At 38.5% G+C, this 15,177-nt stretch overlaps 1 protein-coding gene across 1 annotated transcript in view; it reads right to left on the minus strand.

The window, feature by feature from the left end:
- Positions 1-15,177, minus strand: part of LOC150081103 (laminin subunit alpha-2-like) — a 707,948-nt gene that overhangs the window by 213,466 nt on the left and 479,305 nt on the right. The window contains exon 45 of the mRNA XM_090380924.1: positions 13,275-13,451. Within this exon, the coding sequence (XP_090237050.1) occupies positions 13,275-13,451 (177 nt within the window). The remainder of the gene's footprint in view (positions 1-13,274; positions 13,452-15,177) is intronic.

Genomic DNA, 15,177 nt, shown 5'->3' on the forward strand with positions numbered 1-15,177 from the left:
CAATGCAGTGTCGAGCCAGTTTGGTGTGACATAAGCGCTAGGAAATCAAAATGGAGAGTAGGAGTGTGTGACACTTATTCAAGGTAGTACAATACCATGGCAACTTGTGAAGGTATTCACAAATGAGATATAACCAAAACGATGCCAATTTAATTAATTAATTCAACTGCTTCGGTAGATGGCTAGGTTAAAATGATGCTTTTGCATTAACCTATATGTTAGTCATTCTACCTCGTAGCATAAGGTCTTTAGCCCTTAACTATTTTATAGTCTATATCACTGCACACCATCAGGCATCTCTCATATTGTGAAGTTATACTTCACAACTGGGTTATCACTATTGCAACACCAGGGTAACTGCCCACCCACCGAGGAGAAGCCATCAAAGCTTTGAAACGGTGCCGTCTGGGTGGTGGTATCTGCCAAGAATAAGTGACAGTAGTCTTCTCCACTGGTGAAGTGTTACTTATTTGAGGTAGTACAATACCATGGCAACTCGTTGTGAAGGTATCCACAATATGAGATATAACCAAAACAAAAACAATGTCAATTTAATTAATTTAACTACTGTACTTCGGTAGATAGCTATGTTAAAATGATTCTTTTGCACTAACCTTTATGTTACTCTATTTATGTATAAATATAGTGTAAGCGCATCAGAAATACATAGCTAAATCTGAATAAATCAGAATATTAGTAAAACGGCATCGTTTTAAGTTATATCTCATATTGTGAAGACCTTCAAAATGAGTTTCCATGATATTGCACTACTTCGAATAAGTAATGCTTCACCTAAGGAGAAGACTAATGTTACTTATTCTCAGATGGATACCACCACCCAGACGGCACACCGCTTCAGGGCTATTCTGTATTTGTGTGGGATAACTCAACTATCCAGTTGTCCCTATTAGACTTAGAAAAGCAAAAAGGTAGAGGGAAAGTAATAGTAGGAGTGGAAGAAGAAAAGAAACGGTGTAGAAGAATGAAAGGGACTGTAACTCCAACTCAAACTCCTCAAATAGGCAACGCTTCCCCAGTGGAGAAGGCTGTTGTTACCTATTCTTGGAAACTCCGGATATCATCAGGCTCCCCCTGGTGCCGTTTCAGGGCTATTTGGCCCTTCTTCGGTGGGTGGGTAGGTACCCGAGTGATGCAATGATGGCAAAACAGTTATGAAGTATAACTCCACAATATAAGAGATGCCTGATGGTGTATCATGTATCCAGACTCTAAAGCATTTAGGGCATAAGCCTCAAGCTATGAGAGAGTCAGGACTATGTATAAATATAGTGCAAGTGCATCAGAAATACATAGCTATATCTGAATAAATCTGAATATTAGTAAAACAGCATCATTTTAAGTTATATCTCATATTATCATATTGTGATATAACTTAAAACGATGCCGTTTTTACTAATATTCTGATTTATTCAGATATAGCTATGTATTTCTGATGCGCTTGCACTATATTTATACATAGTCCTGACTCTCCCATAGCTTGAGGCTTATGCCCTAAATGCTTTAGAGTTAATCTATTTATTAAATATTTGCTAATATGTGTTTATAAAAGTTAGGTGCAGCTCTAACAGATGGCTACTCTGTATATTCAGAGACAACTTGGAAAAATTTATCTGAACATTCCATTATATGATGACCAAAACGTTCAGATACTTTTACAGATCCTAAAATGGGAAATAGTTCTAAAGAAGGAATGCCACTTTGGTAAGCTTGGTTTGGTTTTTTTTTTTTTTTTTTTTAGGAGCATTAGCAACTAAGGCCATATTGCTCCGGGAATATGCGGTGGTCATTCGCTGACCTTTCCGCATCCTCCGTATTTGGTGGTGACGGGCTCGAACCCCGGTCTAATCAAGAAGCGTGTGCTACGCACCTGTTGCTCCCTCCCACCTGGCTACGGAGGCGCCACTTTGGTAAGCACTTCGGAACTTCAGCACCCCAGCATTTTTAATCTAAATATACAGTAAATAGCGTTATATGAAATTTGAGAAGAACAATGCAATGCAACAAATATTTTTATTAACAGGTCACACACATAGTATAATCATCCTCTATTCCCAATATTCAAAAAAAAAAAATAAAAATAAAATAAAATAAATAAAAATAATTACTTTATTTAATACAAGTATTAAAACAGAGCCTGAGCCATCTAGGCCCAACCATAACCTAAGGCCTTTTGTTCATGGGAAAATAACTATTTCCAATAATCATTTCAATAATAAATGAATAAAAAACGACAAAATAGCTTTTAACTTTGAAGTTTAACCATAGGCGGAACTTTGAGCTAGACAGTTCCACATTTTGCTCCCAGTGGTTGAGTCAATGCTGGTCAGTGGGTTGCCAATAAGAATTTTTTATATTTTTAAACAATCGTATTTTTAAACAATACGAACTGTTTGCTCCGCAGTTTCTTTGACTTTGGTCCTTGAGACTGTCAGAGATATTCTCTCAGATATGCTACACAAGCTGTACTTGCTACCTGGGAATCTAAACGCTGATGGAACTGATTCGGGTGACACTCAAGTCAAGTGGATCCAATTTCGGCAAAGTCCAGACAGCCCGTGACAGCCAAATCCTCTGCTTGCACCTTCCCGATGGTGGGATTGTTAGTAATCCTGTGTATAACCCCCATGAACAAGCACACTGTGGGTGACCACCCACTTGTGAACCAACATAAGCAGGGGTCGAGGTGTGGCACCCACACCACATGGAGGAATGCTGCCCCTCTGTGTTACCAGGCAATACTAGGTGGTAGATGATTCTCATCAAACGGTGCAATTCTACCACTTTGCTTATTTGAGTGCTTGAAGTGGTGGAACCCATGTTTAGTCTCCAGAGCTAAGTTCCGGTCAACTTTTCCCCATCTCTTCCACCATGCAGTATGACTGATGACTTTTGAGGTTATGATGGACATCATGGTGAGATCCAATCTTCCTTACATTTCGAGATCTCGGATCACCTAGTGTATAATATTGCTACCTCTACCTCTGCCAGATAGTGACAGGAGGGAGTCCGAGTAGTGTGTATGCGGAGGGGGGGGTATTGTCGAAGCCACATTATGTCAAGGATCTGGGTATATTCTTACCATGTGTATGCCATATCCAAAACTTTCATTACTTCATACAGCATGTCCTCCCCCCCCCACTTTTTCTTACTATTGAATACACCATGAATTGTCAAGCTAATAGAGTAAGCTTATCTGTGAAAAGATCTAAACCTCTCAAACACTTCCTAGTTCATTTCACAAATATACGTGGACTCAATTCTAATCTCAACGATGTCCATTTCCACTTGCACTCTGCCAAACCCCATGTACTTTTTCTGACAGAATCTCAGTTATCGGTTGATTCAACTACTGCTCATCTGAGTTGCCCAAATTATTTGCTGTACAATTCCTTTCACCTAAAAAGGGGTCGAGGTGTGGTATTTGTGCATATGTTCGTTCCGATATCCCCTGCCAGAGATTTGGTAATTTGGAATCTCCTCTTTTCGATGTTCTGTGGCTTAAAATCTCTCTATCTCATTCTGTCAAATTAAACTCTGTTGTCTCTACTGTTCTCCCAACTCCACTAATCACTTGGAGCTCTTTGACTTCCTCTCTTTAAAATCAGCAAGGAAAATTACCTCACTGTTAGGAAAGTTATACTGGAGAAAGTCAAGTTGTAATGTTCACAACTCCAGCTGGATTCCATTTTCTAGTCACACCGACCCAGCTGCCCAAGATGCTGAGGCTTTTGCAATTACTAATGACATTGCACAGATTGTTCATTTACCGAAAAGAATACCGGACAGTCTTAACCATACAGCCAACACGCTAGATTTTTTTCTCACAAACAACCCTTCTAATTACACTTGATTAGAAGTGTAACTGCACTGGGATGACCTGTTGCTTGGCATGCAAAATGGGATGACCTTCAAGATTTGTTTTCTTCTTTTCCTTGGTCGGACTAATGTTTCAAAACTTCTGATGTCAATGTATGGTCAGATCGGGTCAGCGAAATTATTCTTGTAGGAATGGAATCCTTTATCCCAAACTCCACTTTAAAATCTCATCCTTAATCTAAACCTTGGTTTTCCGATAAATGTGCTAAGGCCATTCAGGAGAAGAATGTTGCATATTCTTCAATTTCATTTTCTGCCTACACCAACGCTAGCAACAATTGTAAAGCATTTATTAATCACTCCAAACTAGATTTTGAACATACTGAGAGTAGAAAACTTGCTTCTTGCCCTAATGGCAGCTGAGTATTCTGGTGTCTTGCCAAAGCTATTGGCTGCAACTTTTGCCCATCTCTGTCAAAACCAGATGGTTCTGTTGTCACTTCGGCCAAGGATAAAGCTGACCTGCTAGCATCCCATTTTTCTTCCAACTCATGTATTAATGATCTTGGTAAAACACCTCCCACCATTCCTAACACACTGCATTCAATGCCTCCTGTGGTCTTCTGTCAAAAGGATGTCAGAAGAATTTTGACAAATCTTGATGCAAAGAAAGCTCCAGGTCCTGATGGTATTTCTCCAGTTGTTGTCAAAACTTGTGCTGCTGAACTTACTCCTGTCCTTTGCCACCTTGTTTCACTTTCTTATTCCAAATAGGTGTTTTTCCTTCTGCTTGGAAATTTGCTCATATCCAGCCAGTTCCTAAAAAGGGTGACAAATCCCTCCCATCCAATTATCATCCCATTGCAATTAATTCTGCTCTTTCTAAAGTAATGGAGAAATTAATGAACTGTCAACTCAAACTATCTAGAAACCTTCCATCTGATCATTGATCAGATGGAAGGTTTCCAGTGTGGATTCTGCCAGTGTCGATCCACTGGTGATATTCTGGCCTATGTTACCCATTTATGGAAGAATTCAATGGAAACGTTTGGTGAAACACAAGCAGTTGCTCTTGACATATCAAAGGCTTTCGATCATGTTTGGCATAAAGGTCTTCTAAACAAGCTTCCATCTTATGGTTTGCCAACTGTTTTTTGTAATTGGTTATTCAGTTTTCTCTCTGATCGCTCACTGAGGGTGATGGTAGATCGCTCTCTGTCTTCTAACTTCTCCACTAATGCTGGTGTCCCCCAAGCTCCTATGCTTTCCCCCACTCTTTTGCTCTTGTATATTAATGACCTTCTTCCATTGACTGGCAATCCTATCCATAGTTTTGTTGATGATAGCACATTGCATTCCACTTTCCATTTTGAGAAACCTTGTCGTGCTCAATCAGCTTCAACTTCTCGAATATTCGCTACCAATTCCTTAAATGCCGATCTCCAGGTAATTGTCCAGTGAGGCAAAGACAACTTAGTTGATTTCAACCCTTCTGACACTCAGTCTTGTTTCAAATACAGATATATACAGTTATACCCAGTTATTTATTAACAAATAAAGTACAAATAAAATAAATAAAAGTACAAAAACCAGTAGCTTTCGGAACACGTGTCCCTTTATCAACTGATAAGTTAATATAAAATTTGAATACATTACAAGCAAAGTGTGGCACGTTAATCATGCGTCATTGTTGTAGCACGGACGTGTGCTGCTTTACGCCAGTGATCATCCATCAATAAAACGGTTGTCTCTAGGATGGGATGTAGACGCATGCCTTTCTGGCGATTTAATGCCTTAGGATTGTTTATTATGTTTAGTGACTCTAGCCATAGGCCGTGGCGAAAGTGTCGCGCGTGGTCCACTATCTCAAAGTCGCGCTTGGGGTCAAGAGATCATGGTTGGTAGCCCAAAAATGTTCTGCGACCACGGACTGGTCAGTTTCGGCAAGCCGGATTGCTCTGTCGTGTTCTGTGAGGCGATCCTGGAGACGTCTTGATGTCTCACCTACGTAGCAACTGTTACAGGCCCTACAGGTGATACGGTACAGTACTCCAGGCCCATTCGTTACTACTCAGTCTTGTATTTCACAAAAATGATTCTTCTGCTCCTATTCCTATGCTTATCTTTGGTGATAATCCGATTTCTAGGCAAGTTGATATATCTCTTCTGGGGATTACCCTGACTTCTAATCTCTCTTGGCACAAGCACATTACAAATATTGCTTCCTCTGCATCTAAAAAAGTTGGTTTTCTCTTTCACTCTCGGCGTTACTTTTCTTCCAAACAGCTGTTCACTCTGTACAAAGTCGCAAATCTGCCCTACCATGGAATATTGTTCCCACAACTGGGGTGGTGCCCGAAAACCTCTCTCAGGCTTCTAGATTCCATTCAGAAGAGGGCAGTTAGGTTAATTAATGACTCATCTCTAACAAAGTCTTTCCACTTGCTGTCTCATAGACGTACTGTTTCTGCTGAATGCCTTTTCTACAGATACTTCCATGGGCACTGTTCTTCTGAATCGGCTTCTGTAATGCCCGCTCTCTGTTTCAAACAGTCCTAACATGTACCATCACCAGCCAACATCCATTTACCGTCCAACTTTAAACTCACAAAACCAACTTTTCATCTTCCTCATTTATTCATTCACCTGCCATTTTCTGGAACAATCTTCCTTCATACATATTTCTTGAAAATTACGCTCTACAGAAGTTTAAGTCCGATGTCAACAAATATCTTCTCTTGTATTCTCAACCTCCAACCCAAGCATGGTACTAAGTACTAAAGGTTCTAATATCTCTCGTGTTTGGCGTTTTCATAAAAAAAAAAAAAAAAAAGTGCTGATTTCATCATTGACTGAAGGGTGCTGCTACAATGTCGATGAATTTTTATTATTATTAGGATTTGCCTGAATTTCCAATAAGTAAATTATATCAGTGTCAACAGTGCACCAAACTTGAATGATAAAGTTATTAATCTGTTTTCAACAAATTAAAACCGAAAAATAGATTTTATTTTTAAATAAAATTTCGAGATTACCCAAGTCTGTTAATGGTAAATATCCAGTTAATGTTTTGTAGTATTTTTAACTTGCTTATTGTGATTACTATCTATGTCTACATGTCTTATAACCAAGGCAATTTAATGTAACTTTAAGAAGCAGCACCTCTCTACAGAGTCACAAGTCACCACTGTTCTTAAGAATAGTTCATTCCATTCAAATGGATAAAAAGCAGGAATATGCTAATATTTCCATATATTTAGACCATTCTTTTATACATGCTTGCTGGATACTTTTTTAAAATGTGTACAATTTGAGATCAAATTAGAAAAATTCTTTTTTTTTTTAATGTGCATGGTGGTAATGACATCAGCTTCTCAGTAGCATGAGGTTATACAAATAACTTATATACAGGAACTCCCTGAGTTACATAAGGATTGCTTTCCATGGAATGCTACATAAGTCGGAATTTCCCCCGTGCTTTTGCAGCACTCGCAACTGTGCTCACTGAATTGATTGAATTAAAAAAAGAAATGTTCAATGAACATGTAAATAGAATTATTTATTCAATTTTTTATCTCATGCACAGGAAAAGTTACAAAAGTGGGCAATTTGAAAAAAATTTCGAAATTATAAAATTACAAAAAAAGAGAGGAGACAGGCATAACATCAGTAAGTTTTATCTCTCGAGCATCATTGCCAGAATCAACATCTTCAGCTGATAAGTACGCCCCTGGGGAGGTTGAGGGCTATGGAGATTTAGAAGAGGTCAGCCGCTCAACCTTATGAAAGAACATATTAATGGATGACTGGACGGTGGCTTTTTCTTTTCATTGTAGATTTCTTTGTAGCATGCAAGCATACCATTTACCCCTCTGTTAACTTTTAAGAATCTTTCACTATCCAGATCCATCTTCTCAAACCTTGCCATTGCCGATGCAATTTCACGAAATGGCACTGCCATCTCTCGGGTTATGAAGTGTCTCGGTTTCTCATTTGGGTTTATCTTGAGCTTTATCAGCATTTTCTTTTTTCACTATCACTGCCTGCAAGTCAATAAGTCCTTCGTTAGATAATTCCTTCTCTTCTTTCTCTAATAACTCCTCCACGTCTTTGGCATCAACCTCCAACTGAAGTAGCTCTCCAGCCTGTATAATCTTATCTGTAACCTTTTCCTATGATTCATCTTTTTCAAATCCTTTGAAGCCTTTTACGTGCCGTGGGCATATTTTCTTCCATGCACCATTTAAACGCTTTTAGTAATTTCCACACAGGCCTTATTAATGTTTAAGATGGTGTGGTAAATACTGTAAGATTTCCAAAAGTCTCTTAACGTAAAATTTTTCTCATCATCTATTGCAGACAATGCCTGAGCAAATGTTGTGAGTAAATAGTATGCTTTTAAATTTGAAATAACACCATGATCCATAGGTTAGATGAGTGAAGTTGTGTTTGGCAGTAGAAATATGACTCTCATGTTCAAATTGAAATCATCCAGATGCGTAGGAAATCCAGGAGCATTATCTAACAGAAGCAAAATCTTGAAAGGAACATCATTGTCAAGAGACCGCCATAGCCTAGTGGTCAGGTGTGTGGGTGCATAAGTATATGTGTCTTGAATGACTGGGGGCAGTGTTAGGTGAGTCGGAAAACTGCTAGCTTGGGGGAAGACAATGACTAATAGATTAACAGTAGCCACTGGCAGAGGTGAAAGTGATTCTTGCACTGCTTCTATTGGAATGAGCAGCAGCTTGGAAAATGAGATGCAGGATATTTCAGAGACTGCTGGGAGTCATTGGGGTACAGGTAAACACATGGGTTGTGTTAGGGTAGCTAAGAAAAAGAACAGGTGCATGTATACTTGCGTGTACACCAATGCTAGGAGTTTGGTAATTAAATTTGATGAATTGCTCAAAGCATCAAAGGCGGATATTGTTGGGATATCAGAGATGTGGTGTCACACAGATATAAGTAATGCAGAACTGGAATTTGGGGGGTACAACGTCTACAGAAAGGACAGACAAGATAGGAAGGGAGGAGGGGTTATGCTATTAGTTAAGAAACACAAAAAATCCAAGGAAGTGAAGCCAGTTGACATCGCTGGACAGTGCAGTGTCGAGTCAGTTTGGTGTGACATAAGCACTGGAAGATCAAAATTGAGAGTAGGAGTGTGCTATAGGCCTAATGACTCTGATCAGTATAATAAGAAACTGTACAGGGAAATAGAGTGGGCCAGTAAATCAGAGAGTCTTATAATGGGGGATTTTAATTTCCCAGATATTGACTGGAATTTGTGAGTTGGTCACTCACACACTAGCAAGGCTTTGGTGGATTTATTGGATCATTGTTTCCTAAATCAGCATGTTTGGGAGGCAATTAGAGGGAGTAATACTCTTGATTTGGTTATCAGTAGTGATTCTTCATGCATTAAGAATCTGCAGATACAGGAACCACTAGGTGGCAGTGATCACAGCGTGCTGAAGTGGGATTTACTCAAGGAGGTAATTACCATCAGGGGTAAAGGGAAGGGTTATTGCTTTTGTAAAGGTGACTACGATGGTCTGAGACAGTATTTAAATTCTCTACAGGGGGACCAACTGATGATGTTACCAACAGCAAACTCAAAATGGGAACCATTCAAAGAACTTATCTTGGAAGCTACTAGGCTTTACATACCAACTAAGAAATATTGTTCAAGGTTCAGGCCTAAATGGATTTCAGATGAACTAATGAGACATATGGCAGAGAATAAAAATGCATGGGATACATATAAATTAACACGGTTTGACACAGAAGCCTATGATAGATATAAGTTGATCTGTAAACAAGTTACAAAGGAGGTTAGGCAGGCGAAGGCAGATTACGAGAAATCTTTGGCAAGCGATGCAAAGAAAAACAGCAAGGAGTTCTTTATTTATGTAAACTCTAGAAGGAAGGGGATGAATCAGATTGGTCCACTTGATATCGATGGTTCAACTGTTCATGATCCTGCTCAGGTAGCTAACAAACTAAATCAATATTTTGCATCTACATTCACACGAGGAGTTATTCAGGAAGGGGAATGCCATAGATGAAGTAAACACTGGCAGTGAGCTAGATGATCTTGTAATAATTGAGAGTAAAGTGGAGGAGAAATTGTTGAGATAAATACAAGAAAGGCACCTGGGATGGATGGGATCTATCCAGTTATATTAAAGGAGGCAGCAAAGGAAGTAAGCAATCCGTTAGCCATAATTATGAGAGCTTCCTTGGACTCAGGGGAGGTACCCACAGACTGGAGAAGTGCAAATGTAATCCCAATTCACAAAGGAGGATCAAAGGCTGACACAAGTAATTATAGACCTGTGAGTTTAACTTCTGTTCCAGGAAAATTAATGGAAGCACTGGTTAAAGAAGCACTGCAGGATCATCTTGACAAGAATTCAGTTATAGCTCAGACACAGCATGGTTTTGTTTTAGGAAGGTCTTGCCTGACCAATTTGATTGGATACTATGATGTAGTCACAAAAGAATTGGATGCAGGGAATAACTTTGATATTATATATTTGGATCTCAGAAAGGCTTTTGATACTGTTGCAAATGGAAGACTGCTGCACAAATTGGAGCAGTGTGGCATTGGTGGCAAATTGTTGTTATGGATAAAGGGATGGTTGAGTGGCAGAAGACAGAGTGGTAATTAATGGACACTGCTCATCGTGGACTAATGTTATTAGTGGAGTCCCTCAGGATTCAGTGTTGGGTCCATTGTTGTTTTCTGTATTTATAATTAATATTGATGATGGTATATCAAGCTTAATTTCCAAGTTTGCAGACGATACAAAGTTTGGCAGGGTTGTTAAGGACGCTACTGACACTATGCTGCCGCAACAGGATCTGGAAAGGTTGAGCAGATGGGCTGAGAGCTGGCAAATGAAGTTTAACATTGACAAATGTAAAGTACTACATATGGGAAACAGCAACCCCAGAGCAAAGTATCAACTCTGTGGTACTACACTGACAGTGGTAAAGAATGAGAAGGACCTGGTGGTAATTGTGCAGGCAGATAAGAAGTTCTCTGAGCAGTGCAGATGAGCTGCAAGAGTAGCTCATGGTGTCTTATCAATGATATACAGGAATTTTTCTAGCAGGGATAGGGAGGTGATTATTCCCTTGTATAAGGCAATGGTCAGGCCGCACCTTGAGTACTGTATACAGGTCTGGAGGCCTCATTTCAAGAAGGATGTAGTGCTGCTGGAATGAGTACAGAGAAGGGCAACAAGGTTAGTGAACGGAACGAAGGGTTGCTCTTACGATGAAAGGCTTAAGTTTTGCAAATTACAGTGTCTGTAGACTAGGTGAGGTGATCTGATAGGTGTACAAAGCCTTGAATGGTTTGAGCATGCTCAATGCTGATGGGATACTGCCTCTTGTTATTGTTTATTGTTATTGTTTTGGTTTTTAGGAGCATTAGCAACTAAGGCCATATTGCTCCGGGATATGCGGTGGTCATTCCCTGACCTTTCCGCATCCTCCGTGTTTGGTGGTGATGGGCTCGAACCCCGGTCTAATCAAGAAGCATGTACTACGCACTTGCTGCTCCTTCCCACCTGGCTACGGAGGTGCCATACTGCCTCTTGCTCAGAATAATTACCTGTGAGGGCATAAATTCAAATTGAGGAAAGACAGATGTAGGATAGATGTGCGGAAATTTGCCTTTAGCCAGCGGGTAGTTGGTTGGCGGAACAGACTTCCATTCCTTTTTGTGGAAGTTGATAGCCTAAATAATTTAAGGCTCAGCTGGACAGGTATTTTGAATGAACGGAGGGGTGAAGTGGAAGGGTTTTTTTTTTTTTTTTTTTGGCTGATGCTGCATAAGCTTGCTTTCTTGCATCATATGCCTCTACTAATGCTAATGCTAATAATGAAATACAGAATTCTTACAGTTCATCATTATCATTTAATAAAATCAAGAAATTATTATTATTATTTTTTTTGGTAAGGCTGTTACTAAATCATGGTTTAGAAACCTTCTAATATAAAGAGTTAGAGTTTGCCAAATATTTAATGTATGCTCCTATTGTGAACAATACAAAAGCAAATTGCCCCAATTAATAATTTTTTACTATTTTTTTTAGAATTGTTTTAGGTTCTAATTTATTATTATCGTATAAATATATAACTCATAGCTTTAATGCCTTCACAGTAAGCATATACACCCATCAAGCTCTCAGTCCAACTCAATGCCAGAGCTCCCTCTTGTGCATTAGGCTATACACTTGGGCTGGACACATAGCTCGAAGACATGATGACAGATGGACTAAGAAAATAACAGAATGGTACCCAAGAGGAGCTAAAAGAAAAACTGGAAGACAACAATGCAGATGGACAGATGAAATTCAAGAGTTTGTGGGTAGTAAATGGATGGGCATTGCACAAAACAGAAGAAACTGGAAAGTTCCTGGAGAGGCTTTCATCCTGCAGTGGATTGAAAATGGCTGATGATGATGACCTTCGAATAAAATTTATGCTGATGGCCTATGACCTCAGGAAATTATAATACACAAATCTCAAACTATCTTCAAATCTTAAACTCTGCATGAACTGACAACACTCCTTCCAGTTGCTAGCATTTCATCATGTTGTCAAATGCTATAGTAACCTCACAGTATGCTGTACAGAAGTACAGACCTAAGCATTTATAATAGTAACAGTGATGTTCCAACCAGATTATCAGCCAGGGCAATATCAAGGCTTTTACAAAACTGGATGAACAAAAGAAACTGCTGCTTTTCTCCATTACATGAAAAGATACTGGTAATACTATATTAATTGTAGGTGCATTATAGCCAAAGCAGCTTATGTGCCATTAAAACCCCACAACAACAACATATTAATTGTCACCATTACTTTGTTAAAAGGTCCTAGTGCTATTGATTTTTCTGTCCCTGAGAACTAAGATGTGGATGTGATTGTTTCCAGGCTATAATCTTAACAAAGCTCTGATTGTCTAAAGCTAGCATTTTCTGTAAGATATGGAACATCAGTTCAGAAATGTTAAATTTAACTGTTCATCATGCTGTAAGTGCAGACTTTTGATTATATATCACATGGTTACAGTACTGAAATATAACCTCTAATAATTTTTCTTTTTCTATTATACAAATGGCATTTTAACTGATCCAAAATTATTGCTTTTTGATTACCTAGTGGAAAAAAAAAACAAAAAACAACCAAACTTTATTTGATAATCACTTGCGTACCATCCACAGTATGTATACAAAAAATACTTCCAAATTCTAAATCACTACTTTCCCACATTATTTTAATGGAGTAAGTTTAATTCTGCTTATCCTGTATAAAGAGAAATTCTGGCATTTGTTGCTAATGATTACATAGCTTTAGTGGGAAAAATGATGATTTTAATTCTATTTCACTAATGCAAAACAACCAAAATTACTTACTTGTTCTTGTCAAATTTTCCAACCCTGCCACACTGCCTGCTTTCATAGTTTCTAAACGAGGAATTAAATGATTTTCAACTTTATCTTTAACATAGTCAATTTTCCTGTGGGCGTCACTAGCTTTTCCTACAGCCTGTTGTTGTTTAACATCAATTTCCTGGAGGGCATTTCTAATTCCTGGAGAAATAAAAATTAATTCAAAAAATTAATTAATTCTTTTAAAACAGATATTTCTAAACCATCACATGTATGTGCAAAATCCTGTATTTCATTTTGTTTTTATATCGGTCTTCTCTTTCTCTTTTTTTATATAAAAAAAGAGACAGAGAAGTACCATTCATGAGATGAAGATGATAAAGAGATGATAAAGTTGGTTCTTGAATTTGGAATGAATGAATGCTGACTGGTTGAGGCAGTATTCTAGATTGGTTTGGTCAGATGCCAATTAAGAAGAACAGTACCTGTAGAAGTATCTACAGAAATGGAATGCTGCAAAAATTGAATGTGACAGAGTCAGTAGGATCAAAACCTTAGAAATGTCTAGCTGTGCAAGTTTCACCAAATTTTTATTTGGTGAAATAGGTCAGCATATCACCAATGAATTGACACTGAAGGAATTCATTACTGGCAATTACTGATCAGGTTTCGAGTTGGTGCTTGATGGATCTCTCCATTACTTTGCAAAGGGCAGAATGCAATGGGGCGATAACTGGAAGGGAGGACTTTCTCACCTTTCTGGGAAGTGGCTGGATATGAGCAAGCTGAAGGAAAAAACACCAGTGGAATAAGAAAGTAAAAGGGCAGCACAAAAAAAGGAGTAATCTCAGGAGCACAGGTTGGGAGAACAAGTGGTGAACATTCCCAGTCCTAAGTTACTAAAATTATTAAAAACCAGCTTACAGAAAAAGGAAATATCGATAAGTCATGAATATACATTTTGTGGGAAGTTGAAAAATACATGACAATTTTGAAAGTTTCTGATAATGAAAGTTTAATTGATGAAAATGAAAACATAGACAATGTCTGTGTGGTGATGATGATAAATATGAACATTCACAATAACTGTATTATGGAATTTGGGGATGTCATTATCTGAAAATACAATAACAAGCAGCCTTTTGGATGATGACCCTGGTAAATTGCTGCAAGTCTTTCCAAATCAATGAACTCTCTTGGCTTTTTGTGCAATATTACAGTATTTGGGTAATGTCTGATGACAATCTGAAAAGACATACATCAATTAGATGTCCTCTTGCAAGCAAAAACCAAAAGAGACATGGGATTGAACTGTATTACAAAATAAGACCTTATAACTCATTCAGATACTGTGCAGTACTGTCTAAATGGATAATTCTTCACTGGGGCAGTTGGCATTAGTAGAGCCATATGATGCAAGAAAGCAAGCTTATACAGCATCAGCCAAAAAAAAAAAAAAAAAAAAAACCATTACACCCATTAATTTGTTCCAAATGTTTGCCTAGTTTTGCTTTGAATTTATTTAAGCTATCAACTTCCACAATGACAGATGGAAGTTTGTTCCAGTAATCAACTATCTAAGGTTTCTAATCTGAACAAGAGGAAGAATCCCATCAGAATTGAGCATGCTCAATCCATTCAAGGTCTTATACACCTCAATCAGATCACCTAGCAGGTGCCTAGTCTCCAGACGCTGCAATTTGTAGAACTTACGAAGCCTTTCTTCATAAGACAGCACCCATTTGTTCCCCTCACCAGTCTTGTTGCCCTTCTCTGTACTCATTCTAAAATGAGGTTTCCAGACCTGTACGCAGTAATCAAGGTGTGGCCCGACCAATTTCCTTATGCAAGGGGATAATCACTTCCTTATCCCTGCTCGCAAAATTCCTGTATATCACTGCCAAGACCCCATGACCTACTCTGGCAG

Source organism: Mastigoproctus giganteus, chromosome 9 (assembly GCF_048544385.1).
Source record: "Mastigoproctus giganteus isolate SK-2022 chromosome 9, ASM4854438v1, whole genome shotgun sequence".
NCBI classification, from domain to species: Eukaryota; Metazoa; Arthropoda; class Arachnida; order Uropygi; family Thelyphonidae; genus Mastigoproctus; species Mastigoproctus giganteus.